Source organism: Catharus ustulatus, chromosome 10 (assembly GCF_009819885.2).
Source record: "Catharus ustulatus isolate bCatUst1 chromosome 10, bCatUst1.pri.v2, whole genome shotgun sequence".
Lineage (NCBI taxonomy): Eukaryota > Metazoa > Chordata > Aves > Passeriformes > Turdidae > Catharus > Catharus ustulatus.
The window spans coordinates 13,591,648-13,613,785 of NC_046230.1; the positions used below are offsets into that span (position 1 = coordinate 13,591,648).

The 22,138-nt window shown below is 38.3% G+C and overlaps 1 protein-coding gene across 1 annotated transcript; it reads left to right on the forward strand.

The window, feature by feature from the left end:
* Positions 1-856: 856 nt before the first annotated feature.
* Positions 857-20,277, forward strand: CPB1 (carboxypeptidase B1). The gene is made up of 11 exons (XM_033068803.1): positions 857-1,164; positions 1,259-1,334; positions 2,929-3,053; positions 5,244-5,343; positions 5,878-5,979; positions 7,244-7,345; positions 9,662-9,772; positions 9,854-9,944; positions 10,601-10,803; positions 18,806-18,890; positions 20,090-20,277. Exons 1-11 carry the CDS (start codon positions 1,082-1,084, stop codon positions 20,275-20,277), a joined length of 1,266 nt encoding a protein of 421 aa, XP_032924694.1. The 5' UTR covers positions 857-1,081.
* The last annotated feature ends 1,861 nt before the right edge of the window (positions 20,278-22,138 follow it).

Below are 22,138 nucleotides of genomic sequence, written 5' to 3' on the forward strand. Positions count from 1 at the left end.
ATTTTTCTTAATAAATTTTCTTACAGATTTTCACATATTATGTAATACACATGTATGTAGAAAGTATCTGGGTCTGAACTCCTTTAATTTGCCTGGTTACTTAGGCATAACAGGAGACAGAACTTAGCTTGTAAATTCCATTTTTTATTTATTTGTACACTGATTCATTTAGAGGCTCCCTGTCAGTCACATCAGGACACAAAATCAACAGACAATTAACGTTGCATTCAATGCCAAGTACTCGTTAATGAAAACTAAACAGATGGAAATGCACTGATGCAAACACACCACTGTTCTTCAGAGTAGGCATAACATGAAAGTTAAAGATAAAAATGTGTTTGTATGTCTACACTTCATTTGATCTTTTTAGCAAATTCCACAGTATTGCTTAACCTGTAAGATATTTACATCCAATCCACACCTGATGAAATTAGGGAACGTACAAGAATCAGCAGCTGTATTACATGGTGTCTATGTACAACCCTACTGCTACTGGAAATTTCTGCACTTTCAGCTCTGCAGACTCCTGGCTTACATTTCAGTGAAGTGAGCAAAGAACCAACTCAGTACTTTCCTTCTCTGTTGGAAAAGAAAAAAAAAGCTAATTGGTATATATTCCAATGATAGATTCCTCTTTGACAATAACATGTGAAGTCAAACCTATATTATGCAGGAAGATGAATGTTGTGATTAAAACCAGGCAACATCTGATGGACATCTACCACTACACAAAGTAACAATAAAATATTACAAAGTTTGTAATTCAGCAACCAGCTTATTAAAAAAAATCTAAATTAATATAAAACAGAAAATAACAAAGTAAATTGAATTCACTTTCTCATATCAAGAGTTTATCCAGCTCAAATAGAAAGACTCTTTAGCCAGGCCCCTGTGAGACTTTCAGCTGTTTTCACAGGTGTAGAAGAAAACACACACTATAAATAGCATGCAAATAAAAACAAGGCCGAAGGAATAAATTATCAGTTGATCAGTGAGTTGTTCTGACGTATGATTGATAAAAAGCAGGACTAAACAAGTTATAAAAGCAGCCCAAAAAAGAAGCACAAAAAGAACAGAAAAGATGTTTAAAAAAATGTGGGCACTCTTGGTTCTCATAGGTGCTGCATCTGTTTCTGCTCACCTGCAGGATCTTTCCTTTGATAGGTAAGAATAGACATCAACTTTTGTATTTGTGGTTTCTTCTGTATGATCAAAGGTTTTCAACTGTTTCAAATAAAATCTTTTTCTCCCCATACAGACAGAAGGTGTTTCGTGTGATTCCACAGAATGATGAGCAGGTGGAAATCCTCAACTTCCTTGCCAACATCATGGAGGTAAAGGAACTGGGAAAGTGGTGATATTATATTTGAAAGAAATATTTCTCCTTTTGCTCAAATAACAGATTTTTCTTAATTGTGCTGCTGAATTAAAGACCTAATCATTATTTCATTCAAGTCAGCTGTATTGTTTCTTCAGAAGGAATACGAGGAGTTGATAAAAGTAGAGTTATACAAATCATTCAAATACCTTCCAAGAAAGTCTGTTTTACCCAGTCTGGATGTCAAAGTGCCCATCAGAATTTATTAATACAATAAATAAATCTTAAATGCTGTATTCAGTGTGGGGTGCTTTCAAGAATGTATTAGATAAATAATGGAAATTCCAACTATCAGAACTTTTACAATTACAGGCAAAACATTTTCCTCATGTAAATAATCTAAAAATGTATACTCCCAGCAGAATGAATTTTCCTTTGGCCTCTAGTCTCTCATGTTAACTTTTCTTCTCTGACTTTCCTTTAAAGCTTCCTTTCTGTCTAAGCAACATGTTTCTCACTGACCTTGATGTAGATATATGATGACACAATGACACAAGGAAAAACAATAAAGACAGCAAATGTGTTTTCAATATTTCTGTTCAGCTTTGATGTTGTAACATAGCTGTTGGTGAAAAAGACACCATTAGCTGTAGGATGAAAGAATGGTATTTTTAATGAAGTACAGATGTGGAGACCTATCATCAACAGGCTACTACAGCATGCTGGAACAGTTTTCTGTAGAAGAGCACACTATTGGAATGGTGCTGCCAATATTAAGGAAATTAATATATACCATGCTTGCTTTTAAGTGTGAAGTATCAAAGGATTGTTTGTTTTCTTTTTCTTTTAAGAAAAGATCCCTGAAATATCATTGTCATACAAAGCAGTCAGTCAGGAGTGATGTAATTTTATATTCTGGAAAAATCACTTCACTTGATGACACATAATTCATGAATAACCAACCCAAATTTCTTTTACCTGCGTGAGATGAAAGGGTGAAAAGACATCAGGCTGGCAAATCAACTTTGTTTCCATTGGCCTTCAACAGGGCACTAAATCCAGAGGCTTGGATGCTTACTTCAGCAAAAATCAGTGAAGTAGTAATAACACTTGTTTGTCCACTTGGAATGAAGCATCTTCAAAGGCACAGGTTCCTCATATCAACTTTAGAGATCTCTTTTTAAAGCACTCATACAGACAACAGTCCTTTTCAGCTGATTTATGTAAAATATTCATACAGTTTACCCCTAATATTGAGTTAATTTCTCTCCAATATTTGGAGGAAAAAATTGATCAAAAATAGTTATAATATTCACAGTTCTGTATGAATGCAGCTGCTGGAGAATTCTTGACATTTGTGAAACTGTAACTGCCATCTCCAGAAATCTGCCACATAAAATACAGGGCCTAAGAAAACCTAAATCAATTTCCAGTTAAAATTTAGGCTGATACTTGTGGAAAGCAATGCTGAATCAGTGGAACAGGATAGGCATGAAATTCAGTATATTAATCACAACCTCTCCAGCATACATCTAAAAATCTAAATCTAAATCTAAAAATCGCAGCCACATGTATGTATTTATTTATGTATTCATTTGGTTTTCTTTCAGGTTGACTTTTGGCAGCCAGACTCTGTCACACTGGTAAAGCCAAAAATGCAAGTTGATTTCCGAGTTGAAGCTGAGAAGTCTTTTGATGTTGAAGATCTTTTGAAAGAAAGTGGAATGGAGTACCAGTAAGTTTTTTCTCACTACTGCACTTTGATCAGAAGAGGACTAAATACTATGGAGGATGTGTTTGAGCTTTTCATATTAGTCAACTGATTTTCCTGTCACAAACTTCATCCCTCCTGCGGATGCCTCTACTGGGTTCAGCTTTCCTATGACAGTTCAAATGGACTGTAACTACTCTGCATTGAAGGGGTGAGATGAAATGTTGATAGAGGCAAGGGACAGGAAGCAGAGATGCAGTACCAGAATTTTCCCTGAGGTGAAAGCTCACTGCAATACTCAAGGCTGGAGTACAGAGGGGGATAGAACTATTTCATACTACAGACAAAATGCAGCAAAGGTCTAGAAAGAGCCATAAAATACACCAGATGAGGGAAATGGACAGGGAACTGAAGCTAGAAAATAAAACAGTGAGCCTCAAGGACTACCATGAGCATTGATTTGCAGAATAAAAGCTAGAGGGCCAAAAAATCCCAGCAGGTGACAGACAGAAGATAGCTGCCCGGTGATGGGCCAAGGAAGTGTGAAAAACAGATTCCCAGGACAGCCTTGAGCTGACTGAAATCACATAGCAGATCCATGGCAAGGATGTCTCCAAAGAGAGAGTTGACCAAATATGACTGCAGCACAAGTGGAGCAAACAGAGCACACTGCCACATTACATATCACTGGGAACAGAAGCACTGCAGTGAGTAGCACTAATGGACAAATAGTGGGAAATTATGATCCTGTTCTTTACTTCATATCTTCCAATCACTGTGTAAGCATTAACTGAGGATGAGAAATCAACTTTGAGCTGGAGTGAAGTGGGGTTGTCTGTCTTCATTTCTCCTTTCACTCCACTTAAGCATTGCAAAATGGCTCTGCCCAGCTTCAGTATCAGACTTCTTTGATGTGTATAGTCTGTTAACATCATGTATCAGACACTAAAAGTCAGTAGTATTTGATCAAATTTTCATTATTTCATTTGGCTGAGTGTAAAGTTTGTGTCTCTCTACCCCACTGTTGTTGCTACTAGACCAAACTCCTTCATTGGACATTACACAATTCTCAGGATAAGTCTCATGATCAGCTAAATCCAAAGTTAATCCATCTCTAAATTTATTGGCCTCATGTCAATTGTGTCTGATTTGCATGCCTCTGCAGGACCAGAATCTCAAAACTCTAGAATAAATGGTTTTCCATAATCCCACAGCACAGAATCCCATTTCAGTGGAATTTCCTCTTTAGCACAGGGGTTACTCTACATTTGTTAGTTTTCCTATAATATTCATTAATTACCTCAGGTCCATGCACAAATCTTTTGATTGCAACAAAAGGCCAGAATGTCTGGAAGCTGTCCCTGACAAACTTGAGTGGATTGTCCTTGTGACAACCCAAGCTGTTACAATTCTTTTGAAGTGCAGCTGCAGTGCCATGACATCATGTCACTTGCAAAGTTTGTTCTGAAGGCTGCTGGTGCCTCACAAATTTGCCTCCTGCTCCTCTATCCAAATCACAAATGATCAAGGACATATCCTGGATTAATAAGATTTGCAGGAGTTTTAAGTCAGGCACTGGAAAAACAAGAGGACTTCATTTTTTGATAGCCAAGGTTGAAATATAAGCAAAAGGTCCTCAAGAGCACGCTTGGTGATAAGTGGTGCCTTTGTGTCACTCCCGGGTAAAAACGAACAGGAGAGATCCAACCAGTCCAGAGAGGATATTGAGGTTTTTTTGCAATTGTGTGTTCTGTTTAATAGCTCACCTTACATGCAATAAAGTAGCTTGGAGGATGGATAATGCCACCTGCAATGGAGCTGTCAAACCACATCTAGCCTTTGGAAGTTTGGTTTGACAGGGAATTTCATCAGGCAAACATCTCTGGGTTGCTGGTTTTGAAACATTGCTGCAGTCTAACTCTCCTCCAATGCCAAAAGTTCAAGAAGGTCCTTTTCCTATTGAGGCAAGAAGCAACTGGCAAGAGCAGCCTGGAGCTCATTTTGAGGCACATTGTGCCATTTTTCTGAAACCAAACTGTTGCCACCGTGGAGGTGGAGTGTGTGGGAGTGAGGCAAGTGCTAATTGGCAGCAACCTGCCCACCTTTCCTTTCACAATCTCTGCAGCCCAAATGCTGGGCAGACCTTGAAATGCCTTACTTTCCTGCTGGGTTGCTGCTGTTTCTTTTCACACTTTTCATGGTGCCTTCTTGCAGAGTTCTGATTGACAACCTGCAGGCTGCAATGGATGCCCAGTTTGACAGCAAAGTTCGTACTGCCAGCCACAGCTACGAGAAATACAACAACTGGGACACGGTAAAGTTTGGAATTTACCACATTATCAGCTTGGTACCTTCTCCTCTGTAGTCAAAGTGCTTCCAGCCTTCATCCCTCTTCCCTTTCTGCTCCATCCATTGATATGATAATGCCTCCAAACTCCTTTCTCTTTGTTACTGAGCTAGTTTGTGTAACCTACACTTATTTCCTCTACTTCTGCTCCCAATGCTGCAAAGAATATCTGGCAGAAATCCAGTGACAGCCTGAGATGCTTCACTATTAATTTCCTCTTTCCTTTTCACTACTTCTCCCATCTCCTCTGCCAAACAGCCCAATTCTATTCCCTGCCTGAGTTCTAGCTCTTCATGACCTACCCTAAGATCCTTTTTTCATGGCCATGCTCATTTTTCCTGACATGTAATCATGGCCATGTTACTCTTCACATCTTTGCAGTGGCTCCTTGGAAATCTATAAATTGCATTAAATATTAGGCCACATTAGACGCTCAGAAAGACTGAGCATCTGGACCTGAGGAGCAGAGACATCAATAGATTTAACCTCTTTATTAAACAGATTGCTGCTTGGACTGCTGATATTGCTGCCCAGAACCCAGACCTCGTCTCTCGTAGTGTAATTGGGAACACATATGAAGGACGGCCAATGTACCTTCTCAAAGTAAGTGCCCAGATTTCTTCATGCCAGACCCTTCCCTTATTAACCTCTGCAAGATTATGATGTCTAGTAAAACACCAGTGATGCAAACAAAATATCTAAAGTAATAGACAATTTGCAGAAAATTCAATCTATTTTGTTTACAACTAGAAAGATTTTTTTTAAATGTTACATTTTTTTTAAAGGGGCATAATGAATTATTAGAAGTTCAGACATAAATTCAATCACTCCACTGAGAGCTATTTCAATTGATAGAACACCTTTGTGCTCTCTCCGTCTGTTGTTTGTAAACCCATTTGCTCTAAAAGCATCTATAAACGTCATTCTCTGCCAACAGGAAATATATTTCTATCTTCACCATATACAATTTTGAGCTGGTTATGACTGGGGTAGAGTTAATTTTGTTTTCTGTAGCTTGTATGGGGCTGTTTTGGATTCATGCTGATTTAGAAACAGTGTTGGTAATTCAGGGGTGTTTTAGTTACTGCTGGGCAGTGATTACACAGAGCCAAGACCTTTTCTGCTTCTCACACCTCCAGCCAGAGCAATGGACCTGGGAGGGGACACAGCCGGGACAGCTGACCCCCACTGACCCAGGGGATATCCCAAACTACACTGCCCATGTTTAGTGTTAAACTAGGGGGAAGGTGGGTCAGGGACACTGCATAGGGCCTGGCTGGGCAATTGCTTTCATTTGCATCATTCGTCTTTCTTGGGGTTTATTTCTTTCTGTTATTTTCCTTTCCATCATAATCACTATTATTCATTAAATTATGCTTATGTTGGCCCACAAGTTTGCTCTGAGTGAGCTACTGTGTTGTGTTTAGTTGTCAGCTGGGTTTAAACTACAGAAATATTTTTTTTCATAACTCTTATGAATTAATAAGACATAACCTAAATAAAGGTGAAAGAATAAGGAGTACTTACCCCAAAATGCACAAGTATTTACAATAATATATCATTCAAACATACAAGTTAAACATACTTTCAGAGACACTACAAGAAATAAGTTAACAGTGCAGAGTAATCAAATAATTGGGGGAAGCTTATCTACATTAACAAAAATGAAATTATTAAGAGTATTTTTAAGCTTGAATACCATGGTCAGCTACAGTTGGGAGCACTCCACAGATTTCCATTGAAACAAGGAATGCTATATTTGTAAAATGTTTGACTTTTTAGGTCAGCAAGCTGACTGAGTTGTTCTGCATACAATTTATTTTGTTCAAGCCCTGAGGTGTTTTGTTGTTTTGGTTTTTTTTCCTAGCTGGGAAAAAGTGGTCAGAATAAGAAGGCCATCTTTATGGATTGTGGTTTCCATGCAAGAGAGTGGATCAGCCCTGCTTTCTGCCAGTGGTTTGTGAAAGAGGTCAGTAAGCTTAACAATGAAAAAATAATCTACAAAATGTAACTATGTTTAAGAAAATCTTAAATTGTGGCACAGGCCACTGCCTTTTTCCCTCTAAATACATTCTGCTCATGCCTTCTTCCCACTCAGAGGGTTAAGGTGTAACTACTTTAACCAAACTTTTGTGCTTGGACCTGTAATCATTCAGCAGCTTAAACATGGAACACGTCTGAGGTACTGACAACCGCAATGGTCGCTCAGTTTGTAAAGTCTTTTTTGCACCTGTATTCAGGGAAAGGTGAGAGAAAAGGGAATAGCTCTAGTAACACTATAAACATAGCCATGTTCTGTACACAGACATAAGGAATAAGAATTCAAGGGCACATCAGGAGGCACCTGAATGCATTCCAGAAGAGCTGACTTGCTACAGTGCCAGGTGGCGGATTCCTTGCAACCAGCTTTATTCAGTAAGGCAGCAGAGAGGATGGAAACCTACCCTCAGCTCAGCACTGAGGAAATGTACCCAAGAAAGGAGAAAGACTGTAAATGAAGCCCCCTATGCTCCACACAGGAAGAGGGAAATGCATGTACATCCCTTTGAGCTGCCACCTCAGGCTGTACAGAAAGGTGCTAAAATAAAAACCATATTCAAGGAAGAGCTACATATGTGAAATTAGTTTCACTTCATTCTGGGATACTTTAGATCTTGAATTAAATTTTATGTCCTTTATATTTTCTTTCTCACCACCACTATAAAGAAGGTGGGGGTTATCAAATGCTGCACAGCCACCTTCACAGAGACAGGTGTATTACCCCTCAGACGGGGGAGATCAGTCAACTCAGCAGAGCAACTTTCTGACTGAATCTCAAATTTTGTAATGACTTCTGTTGGAAGATTAAAAAAAACACCAACAAAACCAACCAAATAAACAAATAAAACAACACCAGAAGCAGCAGCTGGAATTTCAAACCCGTGGAAAGGAGAGCCAATCTACGTGAGCCAGCCATGCTGGCAGAGGCCTTGGTGGCAAGTATAATCTCAGTGTTATCAGACAGGCATGCGGTTTTGTGTAGGGAGCAGTGGAAATTGGAAGTGACATTTCGGTGGAATCAATGGGAATATGATTTCATTAGTGCCTAATAAGGCTGCAGACAGTATGTGGTACCATTTTTCTCTCAGCAATTCACGTCACTGTAGCTGTCATTTTCACTGTCTGGTCACTTAATTCATGGGTGCACCTGACACCAGCAGTGCCTCTGCTCAGTGTGTGCAGAAGTGCTTTAAAAATGCAGACCTCTGAGTATCATCAGAATTTCACTTGGAATTGCTTCTAGACATAAAAGTAAAAAAAAAATCGATAAAAACATGAGCAAGGTGAATTGTTAGATTGTTCTCAAAAAAACCCCAAAAAACCCAACCAAAAAACCCCAAAAAAATGCCACCTAGATAACAACAAAAAACCAAAACAAGCCTAAAATAAAACCCAGGAAAAATAATTTCAAGTGATCTGAAACTACTTTTCTAGATTTTTATATTGCACCATCCTATATGTCAGTTAAAGGATAAAAAATGCATTTTTGCATTGCGTTGCCCCGTGTTGCCCTTTATGGCTGTGTAAACAAAACATGGGTGCAGCAAACTTAGGGCGAATTTCCATGATCATTGTGCAGTCTTTCAACGTTGATATGAATCTGTGAACAAGCATAGCAAGTGGCAGACCATGAACAATCAAGATATAGAGGATATTGCAAGAGATCCTGTTTGTTATTCAATATCTGTGTCTAGAAAAGTGCAGGGAAAAATCTGTGTCCCTATGAATAAATGCATCCACAGAATCATGATTGGAAATATGTTAGGATGCTACTTAGAAATATTGTCTATAATTCTGGTTGTTGATGACATTTCTGCACAACAGATACAAAAAATGGAAATAATGACTTCTCATTCTCACATAAATTAAACTCAAATCTTTAAGGTGTTAGAATATAGGAATATATATGGAGAGCAATATTGTTCTGCCTGTAATCAAGAAGCTGGTAGATGGAAATCTCTTTCCAGTGATCTATTATCCTGTTCAAAATCAACATTCCTTCATCTTAGAATTTATTTAGCAGTATAAGATGGTTTTCTAACAGCAGCATGGTTTGAGTCAGTGCAAATCTAAGCACATGTAATAACACATGTAATAACTCCAGCCATCTCGTGTGCTGGAGTGACCTGGATGACTTTTTCTACCACATTCATTAATTCCTGTCCCAGACCCAGGCCTTTACACACACAAAGGAGATACAAATCTGGGAAGGCATCATTAGCTTTTTCGACTTTTCTCCAAATAGGCTGTGGAGACCTATGGAAAAGATACCACCATCACCACACTTCTCGACAAGCTGGACTTCTATGTTCTGCCTGTTGTTAACATTGATGGTTACGTTTACACTTGGACCAATGTAAGTACATTCTTCTTTCTTATTTTTGGAAAAGTCAACTGTCAGGACATAGTCTCAGTTTTCATCTGTGATCCTCCACAGGACCGCATGTGGAGAAAGACACGCTCTAAAAATGCTGGGAGCATTTGCTATGGGACAGATCCCAACAGGAATTTTGATGCTGGCTGGTGCAGTAAGTGTCTCCTAACAAGAGGTGCAAGTAATTACACACAAGTGCAATAGCCAATATACCTAATTATGGATTTCCCCTACCTGATGGTCCAGCTTCAGCTTGAGTGAAGCTTTATGCAGTAGCTTGTGTTTAATTTTTAGAACAGTTTTGACTACTAGTATCATCAGTATGGCGACTTCTATGAACACATCTGCACATGTACATATATATATATATACTAACACACATGTATACACATATTTATATAGACACACACAGAGCTATGAGTCCAGAAAGAAACCAAAGGAGCTTGCTTTCATTAAAAGAGGTCTCTTTTGAGTGGTTTCCACTTCTCTTTCTGTGCCTTAGAAATTGAGAAGATATGCAAGGAGAGGACTGTTAAGTACTGAAGCAAATCAATATCCCAAAACATTCCCATAATACAGATCTTTACATCCACATTCATGTTCTTCCAACCCTGCACACTGTAAAGGCCATATTTATTCATTGCTATGGGATGTTTCCCAGCATCTTAACCACATCATAAAATATTCCCTCCTCTGATATGGCATGTGTGTTAGCAGGATTCCAAGGCTTACCCACAAAAGTGGTGTACATGACTCTCCTAACAATCTACTTCTTCATTAAGTACTCATTAAATTCACCTTTTTCCTCAGCTCTTGGGGCCTCAAAATCCCCCTGTGCTTCCACTTACTGTGGCTCTGCACCTGAGTCTGAAAAGGAGACCAAGGCTTTGGCTGATTTCATTCGTGAAAATCTTTCTACAATCAAGGCCTACCTGACAATTCACTCCTATTCCCAGCTGCTGCTGTTTCCTTATTCATACACTTACAGTTTGCCATCGAATTACAAGGAACTGGTAAGTCTCTGTCATTTTGACTTAATGAATAGGATAATCAAAAATCATCACTTGCTATTTGGACCCTTTAACTTCAAGTAGTTTCTTTAACATCTGGAAAGAATCCATATCGCCAGTTTTGGAAAATATTTTACTCTTAGCAAGAACAAGGGACACCATGAAGGTTTCAAGATAGCTCAAGCATGAGATGAATTTCAGAGCCTTATTTAATTTCCACGTGCACAATGAACTTGACACAACGTCAGTTCTGTCTCCCAGTCATGCCATCCAGCAATCCACTCTGCTGTGCAGCACTGCCTCTTGCTGACTCCATAGCTGCTGTATATGTACCTTTAATATTTTACATAAAAACACTCCAGCCTGTAAACCAAGCTAGCAGCTTGACAGACTGTGATAACTATGAAATAATTCAACTGGTAACAACAGCAGGCAAGGATCTCTGTCTATCACTTTCTACTGAACCTTAGTTCTTGCTGAAGTAAAATGGTGCAACTCCTATTGGGTCAAGACAATGAGGCAGTTCTTGACGAATGTATAATTGAAAACAGATACAGAAGACATTAAAAGTTTCAGTTTTGAGGCCTTTTCCAAAAGGCCTGGATTTAAACACAAACATTTTATTTAGAAGAGAGAGTGAATCTGGTATTTTACAGGACAATCCCTCTTTTATCAATTATAATGAAAAGTCACACTCTAATACCATTTAAGAAAGACTTTTTTGATCCTTAAAAACAGATAGAAAGTTTAGAACTAGAAAATGTGTATAAAAGCTGTAAACATTTCATAGGCCAAGAATCAACAATCATGAATAATAAAATGACTTCAGTTCTCTGGCATATTAGCAATTAGAATCTGTTGGCAGGGAAAACAACACAGCAAGACAAAACAAACACATTTTGATCCCCTCTCTTTTCTCGATGCTGCCAAAAGTCCAAGGCAACAACAATGTGTGTTGCTCTGCTGTGCAGGTTTGACAGATTTATGAGTGCTCCCAAATACATGTCTTGGTTCTGAACACAAATACAAACTGGGGCCAAGAGTGAAGTTTCTTGTTAGATTATTTTACAGCCTAAAAGAGAAGATTAAATTTAAATGGATATTTTGTTTTCTTAATTTATATTCCAGGAATTTTGAAGTTATTCCAGGGAGTGGTAGTAATGTCTTGCCTTCATTTTTCACAAAAGCTCCATAATTCACAAATTGCAATTCAGTCTAAAGTAATAAACAGCACTAAACTCTTGAAGCTGCTATGTTGTCAAGATCACAAAGTTCTTATTTAACAAAAATTTGCATTAAATTCTGCTCCCATCTTTTAAATGAAGAGCAAATGTGATGAAATGTAACAAGAAGTGCAGTGTGTTTCTCAGAGAGTTAAATGGAAAAAGTACATTGACAACTCATTATTAAAACAAACCTTAGCAGTAAGAAAGAAGCTATGTGATTTGTGAGGTTTTAAAATTCTTAAATTAAAATTTTACATTGTCACTGTTCCAATACACGGTAAAATTTAAACTCCCCTTTCCTTTCATAGAAGACAATTCTGCTGTTACCACAGAGCATAAAAACCAAATTGCTCAGGAATACAGGACACATATTCCTCTTCACCCATTCGATTTCTCTTGGTATATTAGTCTTTCCAATATCACTTTATCCTGTATTTTACATCAGTTACACTGATACCAGACGGAGTTCCATTATATTCTGCTACAGAGCAACCACAAATCTCACCACCATGACAAGGTGACCTTATGAGTGCTTTTCACATCCTAATTGAGGGAAATTATTTCCTCTGTTGGTGACAAAAGAGACAGCAGGATCCTAGAAGTGTTCAACCTGTGCAGTGTTTGATTTTGGGAAGACTTGTTGCCAAAAGTTCTTTAGGACAATGAGGCCAGAGTATCACCCCATCAACGTTACCTGTAATTGAAATAATTAAACAGAAAGGACCTTATGCACTCCAATGTCAGTGAATTAAATAGAAAAACTGACTTCCAGACTGAGCCTGTGGGTCAGGTCTTTGGGCTAGTTCAAATAACTAAGATACATTAATTTAAGCTGTGACTAAAGAAAATTTAACATTTTTTATCAACAACTGTACTTGCTTAAGACAAGACAGCTACAAAAAGAGGAATTACTTTATAATTGCTGTGTTTAATGTCTAAAAATTTTGTCTAAATTTAGAATTTGGAGAAATGCTGAAGAATGAGAATCTTAACTTTTAATAGATATTATGTCGGCAAATAAAATAATCAAATCATTTTTTAAATGAAGAAGCAAAATTTATGGTGCCAGTATCTTATCTTAGATGTTATTTTTATCCTGACAGATCTAATAAATTAAAGGAAATATAGCTGCAATTTCTTATCTCTTTCAGTGAGCAACTGGACATGTGTTTAAACAAAACCTCACATGTCTGCTTCTCATTGATAGCATTTTGTTCCATTGTATTTAATTAAAGGTAACATAATACTATGGGCCTTATGTTGCATTCCAGTGTCCAAGATACAGAAGGGTGCAAAAATTGAGTAATCAGGGACACTAAGTCTGCAGAAGAGAAAGGTCTGGAGAATGCCTGTACCTTCCTTCCTTCCCTAAACATGTAGTGAACAGTGTGTCCTTGGGACTCGACAGACTTTCTGTTTACATCCTCAGTTTTAGGACTTCTGGTGATTTCTTGTTTTGGTTTGTCAGGTACAGCAGGGCACTCTGAGAACCCCTTTATGTTCCACCGCATTGCTCAGCAAATCAGAACAACTCAAAGTTCTTGTAACTTACTTAGAGCCAGGGATTAGAACTATCCCTCAACCAGTCACGTATGTTCCTTCCTTCCCACAACTTCCCCCTCTTCCCCAGAGATGCAAGAGGAGCTGGGAGGTTATAAATCCCACAGCTCACAAGGATTTTCCCCAGATTTGTCTCCCTTTATTCAGGGTTGTTGTTTTGTCCCCCCAGCCTAGAAGTTGCACAAAACTTCCACTGTTATCCAAACAACAAAAATAAAAACACCCAAGACAGGAAAATCTAGGTCAGGAATTTCTCAGAAGTTACACAATATTCTTGTGATGACATCCTTACAGAAATATGTCATCCTTTTGGAGAATCACATTTGGTCTGCTTCACAATCCTCTTGGCTCATTCTTTACTATATCCTGGCATATTGCCCTGAACACAGAATACACACTTGAATCCCTCTCCTACAGGGAGCACAAGCATTAGCTTTTCACAATAACAAAATATGCTTGGCAAGACCAATATCTCTCCACACCCCAAAAAGAGGTTTTTTTGTTTTTATCTTTATTTTACTATTCACATTTCTGTCCTCTTGTAATAAAGAACTGTGTATTTAATCAGACTTTTCATAAACAGTTCAGCTCATATTTTTCAATCACTTCATATATTTGCCTTAGCTTCCCATTAGGTCACCCTGTGCTTTCCTCATTTTCAACAGACAAATCTAGCTTTATCAGTTCTTGTTTGTGTTTGAATTGGCTCTGAACTGTAGCTTAAGAGAGCAGAGGCATGTGCAGTGTGTCCTTCCTTCCTTTCCAGTTCAATTCCATCTCTCAATTAATGGCTGCACCAAATACTTGTGTGCAGCCAGCTCATACTGACTTATCAGATTAATTCAGGTGTATTACAGTTTCATAGGCTGCAGAATATTACATTCATTTACAACCCAAGATAATTCTGGTCTCTATTACTTGTATGCATACTGGCTGTATGGGCTGTTGTTTCAACTCACCAAAATTAACCTTCTGTATTGGATCTGTCTAGCATTTCATTTCCTCTTGAGTTCTTCAAATAGGACATATTAGAAAGTGGAGACAAGCCCAGAGTCTGTACAGCCTGCAAGAGTGAATTTCAATTATATAGCATGACTGTGAGCATCAGTCTGATTATTTAACTTAGTGCCTGGCTGTGAAGTCCTGAATATGCTTAAGACATATGAAGACCTGAGGGTAAGAACTGTTGGATAGCAAAAATGCTACATCTAAGAGACTCAGACAAGCCAATGAGGAGCTGCAATTTGCTGCTCTTGTATCTATGCTACTGCACAGATTATATGTCTGTGATTGTACTACTTGTTACATTAAATATTGTTAAAGTCAACTGGGAAGTACAACAAACAGGAAAGTGGGCAGCAAAGCAGTATCTGAAATTGGTTTCACAGCCCCTCCACTGAGTTCACCACAACAGAACTGTTCTGTAGTGGCAGTCTTAAAACTGTGTAAAGGATGTGTTCAGTAGCAGCATCTTCCAGATGAAGTTCATGTGTGAGTCTGGCTGATAGATATGAGTCTCCAACAGGTGTAGGGCCCAACTGAGTTGCAGTGGAAACCCTCTCACCAGGGACTGATTTCTTAAGCCCTGTAGAAACTGTGGGAGAAAAACAGGCTTGTAAAGAATCATTCCACTGAAGTCCTCACTGGCTGGATTCTCTGGGCTCTTGGAGCACATGAACAACAGAACAGTGAACTAAATTACACATCATCATGGATCCTTGAGGGGGGAGTCTTCTTTAACTGGCAAAACAAAAAGGCTCAAAAGTTTCAATTTGCTTGGCTAAAGCTAACTTAGGAAATCCACATTTTCAGACTTTCATTACGAAGGAAGTTGAGGGTCCCTTTACATAACAAGTAAAGCATGCAAGGCTGATGTGAAGGGAAAATACAGTTTTCAGCCTTGGGCAAATCAGTTTGTAGTCCAGTGAGGGAAGAAAGCAAAGGGTCCAGTAAAGCACTGAAAAGGCTTCTCCAGACTGCTCTCAGATTGAGAGGGAAAGGGAGTTGTCCACAAACAGCAGCTGCATATCAACATCTGTGGAGTGTTTCTAAATGGTCACAGTTTGCTGCCAAATCCACCCTGATGATACAAGGGTAAAATGAGGGAGATGCTCCCATAAAAATGGCCTATTAATATACAAAATATGTTTAGCCTGATAATTTACCTTGTTCGTTCAAACTTCCAATATGGTGAGCAAGAGACGACATTTTCATTAAGTACCACATCTTTCATTAAAAGCTAATAACTGAAAAAACCTAGGTTTGAAAGGTGTTAATTATGTAAGATAATGACAACTGAGAACACAACTCTGCCGTGTCCCTGACTCACACACTCTGTACACAAGATCAAGTGAAATATTGGTAATTGCTCTGTAAACACAGATGGGTGATGAGCGCAGGAAATGCTGCCTTCTGCTGAAATGACCAGCTCTGAGAGCTCAGCTGGGAGTCAGAAGCTGAAAAGCCACTTCTGCTCCCAGTTACAAGGTATTTCTCTGGAGTTATTTCTTCGACTGCAGGGCGCCACTTGTTTCTCTGCTACTATAAATCTCAGCAAAATTTTCCTTGCAAAAGAAGGATTCTTAACAGTATAAAACCCCAAAGAAACAAACTCCAAACAAACCACAACAATTCAGTTAAGCCTATTATGCCAAGAGATGTAGAAAATCATCTAGCAACAAAGAGTATCCTCAAAGGTCAAAAGGAAAACAATGTTTTTCCTTGCAGGTGTATTCTAAATAATTTACAGGCTTGAAAACCCAAACTACTTTTCTCCCTTTTGGAAAACTTTGGGCATTATTTATATATCTCTGCATAGACCTCCCTATTATTTCCTTCTTATGGATTGCTTTGAATAACTGAGCTATTTTGAAAAAGACTCAAATGAACTTTCCTCATATTTTGTATTTATACTCACAAGTATTTACTTACTACATATTATTCCTGCTGGTTTATATTATATTATTAAGAAATAACATTAGTTACTATAAAGTTGAAAATTATTTTTCTACCTTTAGGTTTTGGACTGTAAATCTATTAGGCAAGTAAATGTCAGAGAATCACTTCAAGAAAAACAAAAAGATATCAAAACTTCTGATAAAGCTTCATTTCCTGATGAAGTCATAAATGCTTAGGCATGTTTTTCACTTAGAGAGGGTCATTTGAAACACCACTTTATCTCCAGCCTGGAGAGCTTGAGGAAGTTGTTTATTTGGATTCTAGGCTCTAAACAGCTGGAAATCTCAATTGTTCTTTCTACAAATCTCTGTTTTTACAACTTCCCGGCCAACAATAAAAAGATCCCTCAGGTAAAAAGATTTCCTGACATACTTTTTCCGGTATCTGTTCTGGTATGATTTAAAGCTGCCATTTGTCCACTGGGTGGAACAAATATCCTGGGTCAAACAGTCCCACAGAGCAGTTCTGCAGTTCTATTGTTCCTACTTTAGTTAACTAAAGGGAGCAAACACCAGTTACCAACAGGTCTGTATATTGTACCTGACAAGCTTTCCAAATTCTATTTCCACTTTGCGTATATTTGAAGAGGGGAAGAATCAGTTTACATTTTAAAATTCATTTTCTATTGAGAGAAGATCTGACTCAATTTCAGCTGCTAATTAAGCATGCATATTATATACAACAGATGGCTGAAGAAAACACTGACAGATAGAAGACTTCAACCTCTACAATTCTTTCAACACATGCTAAAAATTTTGGAAATTTTGGAAAAATCAATTTGTTGAGGGATTAAAAAAGAAAGGAAAAAACCAAACCAAACCAAAGACCACAGGAGAGAGCTGAACTACTCCAGTTACTCTGGATCCAAAGTTGTGAAATGCGAGCAACAACATTTTCTTTGCAATTGCTTCTCTTTGTGTGATAGAGAGGCCAGGAACCAAACCCCCACATTGAGGCAACAGTCAGGGAATGATATATGTGGAAAGACAAGCTTCAAGTATGCTTTGGTCTGCCTTGTTTAAATATCCTTCATATGCTAAAGGACCATAAATTCCTAGAGGAAACTCCCATAATTCTAAATTGTTCAAAACCCAATAGATGGGAATGGGGAAACACTTGCAATTAGGCTAGAGAGTAGGCTGCCAGTAATGCACACATGCTGTGATGTTGTTTTCTAGAAGCTGAGAAAGTTCTCTCAGTTTACTAAAATTTTCTAAATACATTGTCCAATTTGCCTTTTTGAGTAATCCAGAAGAACACTTGAAGCATAAGGATGAGCAGAGAATATTTTACAATAATATCTTCCATTGGGAACTAAGCCAGAGTGTAACCCACAGAGAAAGAAAGGGCTTGAGGAAATTCCTGGAATAGTAAGCCATTCAGCTGCATGCTATAAAGAAATATATGGCAACCCATTGCTTATTCTTATATTGAACATATGCTTTCAAAAATCATTCATATTTATCATCTGTTAGTAATAGTTTTCATGTTTTATTACCAACATGTTGTATAATGAAGAATTGGAAAAGCCACACGTTCCAAAGAAAAGTCTAATTTTCCTAAATGCAAACATACAAAGCTTCATAGTACTATTGATGGGTCTGATCCAACCCTCACTGAATCAGTGGGAGTTGAAGGAGTCCCTCTGTGCACAGGAAATGAATTTAAATTAATGAGACTACATATGGTTTCAGGGTAATTTATGCCTTTTTTTGGCTGTTAATACTTATAAGACCTTAATCTGCTTCCACTAGTAACAATGTTCAGCTCCTCTGACTGAGCTGACTCTACTCTGAATTTATAGCTGCATCAACAGAAGGAAAAGAAAGGTTATTGTATGTTTGCAATTTACTGTACCATGTTATTACCATTCCCTAAGATTCTCTTATCTCAAAGTAAGGTTCTTTATTTAGTTTTAACCTTGTACAAGCTTCTTCTAAGTCTAGAAAGTGCTGTTACCTCTTGTCCCCTTATCAGTCCAAACCCCCCTGGACTGCACACCAGGCTGCAACAGACCATACAGAGACTAGAGCACACCATTAAACCTCTGAGAAAAAGTTCCTTACTGACAAACTCTTTCCACAACACCAGGACAAGCTGGGCCTTGTCAGCTACTGACACTTAGTCATACTGAGAGGTCAAACAGTTTTCAAATAAAAGCTTCTCCAGCATGGCTTTCCAGTTTATACAACAGTGTAATTGCTTAGATTCACTTAAAAAGCTTCTGAAAATCTGCATTTATCATTCTTCTTTTCTTACAGAATTCCATAGCTAGTGCTGCTTCCACACAGCTGGCCAGTTTGTACAACACTAAATATACATACGGTCCAGGAGCGGAAACAATCTGTAAGTGTTGACCTAAATATACTGACAATCTGTATTAAGTGCTACTAGGACTATAAAATGCAGTTTTCTAGTGATTCTCATTCCTCTTTCTTCACATGCATATACTAAGAGGTATATATGGCACCTGTCATTTCTAAATTATGGGATCATTAATCCCTTAGGGATCCCAGGAAAGGTGTGAGCCCCTGGAAAGTCAAGTCTATGAATTAATGTGCATAGCATGAATTCCTAAATCATACATGCTTAGATTTAAACATAAAAACCTTGACCTGAGATTTTCTGCATTTGCAGTATCTCCAAGTCAAAGATGATGTGAATCCTTTGATTCCACTGTGTGATGTGAATCCTTCAATCACTCTGGCAACTCCAATTTTCTTTACTTTGCATTACATTCTAAGGCACATACTAATTACATACTAATTCCTATTTGTAATTTGCAATGACTAATTATTCCACCCTTCTTGTGAACTCAGCTGTGGATATGGCCTTGCAGTGCCAAAAGCCAAAGTTTGAGATAGCCAAATCCAGATTTATAGAACTTTAATATCTCCCATTTTAAGATCTCCTAAAGTAAATATGGAAGCTTATTTCTCTTGCCTGTTTCTCCTTCCTCAAATAGTTAACCACCCCGTCCCAAACATTTTAAAAAACAGTTTCTTCCAATTTTTACAATATGTTTGGAGATTCTTCCTTTAGAAATGTACTGGTGATACTTGGCAATTCTGGAGGCTCCTTCCTTAGTGAGAGAGACTGATTTTTTGTACCAGCTACTGAAAAGAGAAGGTACTATTTGCCCAGCACAAAAAGGTGAAGCTGAAATCCCAGATATGCAGTTCTTTCCCATCTCTGTGAACCTCAAAAAGCCACCCAGGGAGAGGGCATTTGCTTCTGATACCAAGTGTTTCTAAACAGCCTCATGCAACCCCATCATTGTGCAGTTCCTTAGACATTTCACCCATGGTTTCCCCACAGTAGTGACAAGGAGGGAGTAGTTTAGCTTGTTTACATTTGCTTGCACAAATCAGCTCATAAATGGCCTAAAATCACAGCAGCTTTCCCATGAGCAGGATAAATCAATCAATCAATTCACTGAGTATTTCTTTTTATCTGTCCTTTCTGCATTCCTGACTATGTGACTTGACTACTGATATGTAGCCACTCTTTCCCAGCTAAGCTTTCCTTAATTTCTTTCCCAACAGACCCTGCTGCAGGAGGCTCTGATGACTGGGCTTATGACCAAGGCATCAAGTACTCTTTCACCTTCGAGCTCCGGGACACTGGGAGATACGGTTTCCTTCTCCCTGAATCTCAGATAAAGCCAACCTGTGAAGAGACTTTACTTGCTGTTAAATATATTGCCAACTATGTCCTTGAGCACCTGTATTAGAACGGAGTTCTAAAAACTATTAAACTAAGCTTTATTCAAAAATGCCTTCCTTTTTTTTTTCTTACCTAAAAATTACATTTTTATTTCTCTGTACTTAATATTCTTAGTCATATTCTTAGTCCATCACAGGTCACTAGAACCACAAGCTTTTCAAGAGAAATTTTAGAAATCCAAGATAAATAAAATATTTTTATTACAGCAACTGACACAGGGGGTTGAAAAAGAAGGAGCACAAGATTAATCAACCTAAGGTAAAGGCAATTTTATTGATTAAAATTATCTTTACACATAGGAGATGGGCTCAGCATTAGAGCTTACACAGCCTGACTGTTAACCAGAATTAAAATAACCAGGTGATCCACACAGATGGAATTTCACCCAAACATCCACTGCCTCAGTGACAGCAGTAGTAAGAAGCTCACATCACATGCTTTTAAAATTATATCAAAATTACATGTGATGTGCTCTTGTGAATTTTCTCACAACCTACTCTGGATCTGTCCCATCACTGAAAAATAATTTGGATCTGCAGTCACTGCTAGTCCAATCTGGACTCAATTATGAAAATTATAATTACTATTAATGGCCAAAACTTGATATAAATCATGCTACCCTGCATTTAAGGCTCTCATGCTCACTACAGTAGCATCTCCCAAAGTGTTCTCAGTCCTGGTACTTCCTGGGGCCCCACATGTTCCTACTGTCATGAGCAGAAGAATCATAAACAGCCATAAAGACTAAGTCTGGTGATAAATGAGTAACAGTTTCTTTCATGGAAAGCTGTAGAGAATTATACCCTCCCAATCAATTTTCTGTACAGGTAATGTGGGTCTGATTGGGTCAGAGTGAGTGAAAGTGATAAATTGCCACTCGACATCTTTCCCACAGAGCTGCAGAAAATGTGTTTGGCATCTATTAATAGTGTTTGGAGCTTGGCTAATATGGGACACGCTCTGCACAATGGTAGGGAAAAACCTTATGTCAACACAGAAGCTGGCTGATCTCCTGCCACTGCCGGAAGCTCTGACAGAGACTTCCACTGTCCTTTGATGGTCCTGGAATTAACCCCATTTCTGGCAGGTCCTTAGCTAATCCACTCAACACAGCCCCAGAAATGCATTTTACAGAAAATGCTCCTCTAAAGAAAATCATCAAATTCAAGACCTGTAAAAAACTACATGTTCTGCCTTTCTGTCCTTTTTCAGTGGAAGGAAACAGGAAGACAGGGTCCAATTTAAAATTACACTTTCATTTGCATGTATGAAAGAAAGGCACACATCTACTAGCTCCCTCCAATTAGCCCAGTAGCACTCAGATTAAACTACTCTTCATACATGACTGATCCATCTGGTTTTCATCACTGGTGAAACTGAACCCACGTGTGAAAGTAACACATACCAATAAAAAGACATATCATTCTGTTTTGCAAAAGAAGTGGGGGGAAGGACAATCAACATTACTAAAAATAGCACAGGATATGAACAGAACATACTGGCCAGAGCCAAACACGTCACAAGTGGCAGGAAAATAAATTTCTCGGAATATAAAATATTTTGCTCATTTTAACTTAGTATTAACAACTATCCAGGGACTATCCCGACTGTCATTTGGGAAGATGTCACAGGTTTTACACCAACTGCAATGTGAATTCTTGATAATCAGCACTTAGTACTAGGGTGCAGCTGACAAGTTCCATCACCTTGATGAACTTGGAGATCTTTTTCAACCTTAATGATTCTATAATTCCAGTTTCCAGTACCAGACAGGCACTGGGTAAGACTGCAGGCAAGCAAATGCACAGCTACAAATGCAGTTGAGGGCCAGGTCACAGCAGCCAGCAGTTCCAACAACATTAGAGCTA

Coding starts and splice junctions, on each gene's coding strand:
- CPB1 (XM_033068803.1), top strand. CDS start 1,082: ATGTTTAAAAAAATGTGGGCACTCTTGGTTCTCATAGGTGCTGCATCT. Junction 1,335..2,928: donor TCCTTGCCAACATCATGGAG/GTAAAGGAACTG, acceptor GTTTTCTTTCAG/GTTGACTTTTGGCAGCCAGA. Junction 9,773..9,853: donor ACGTTTACACTTGGACCAAT/GTAAGTACATTC, acceptor GATCCTCCACAG/GACCGCATGTGGAGAAAGAC.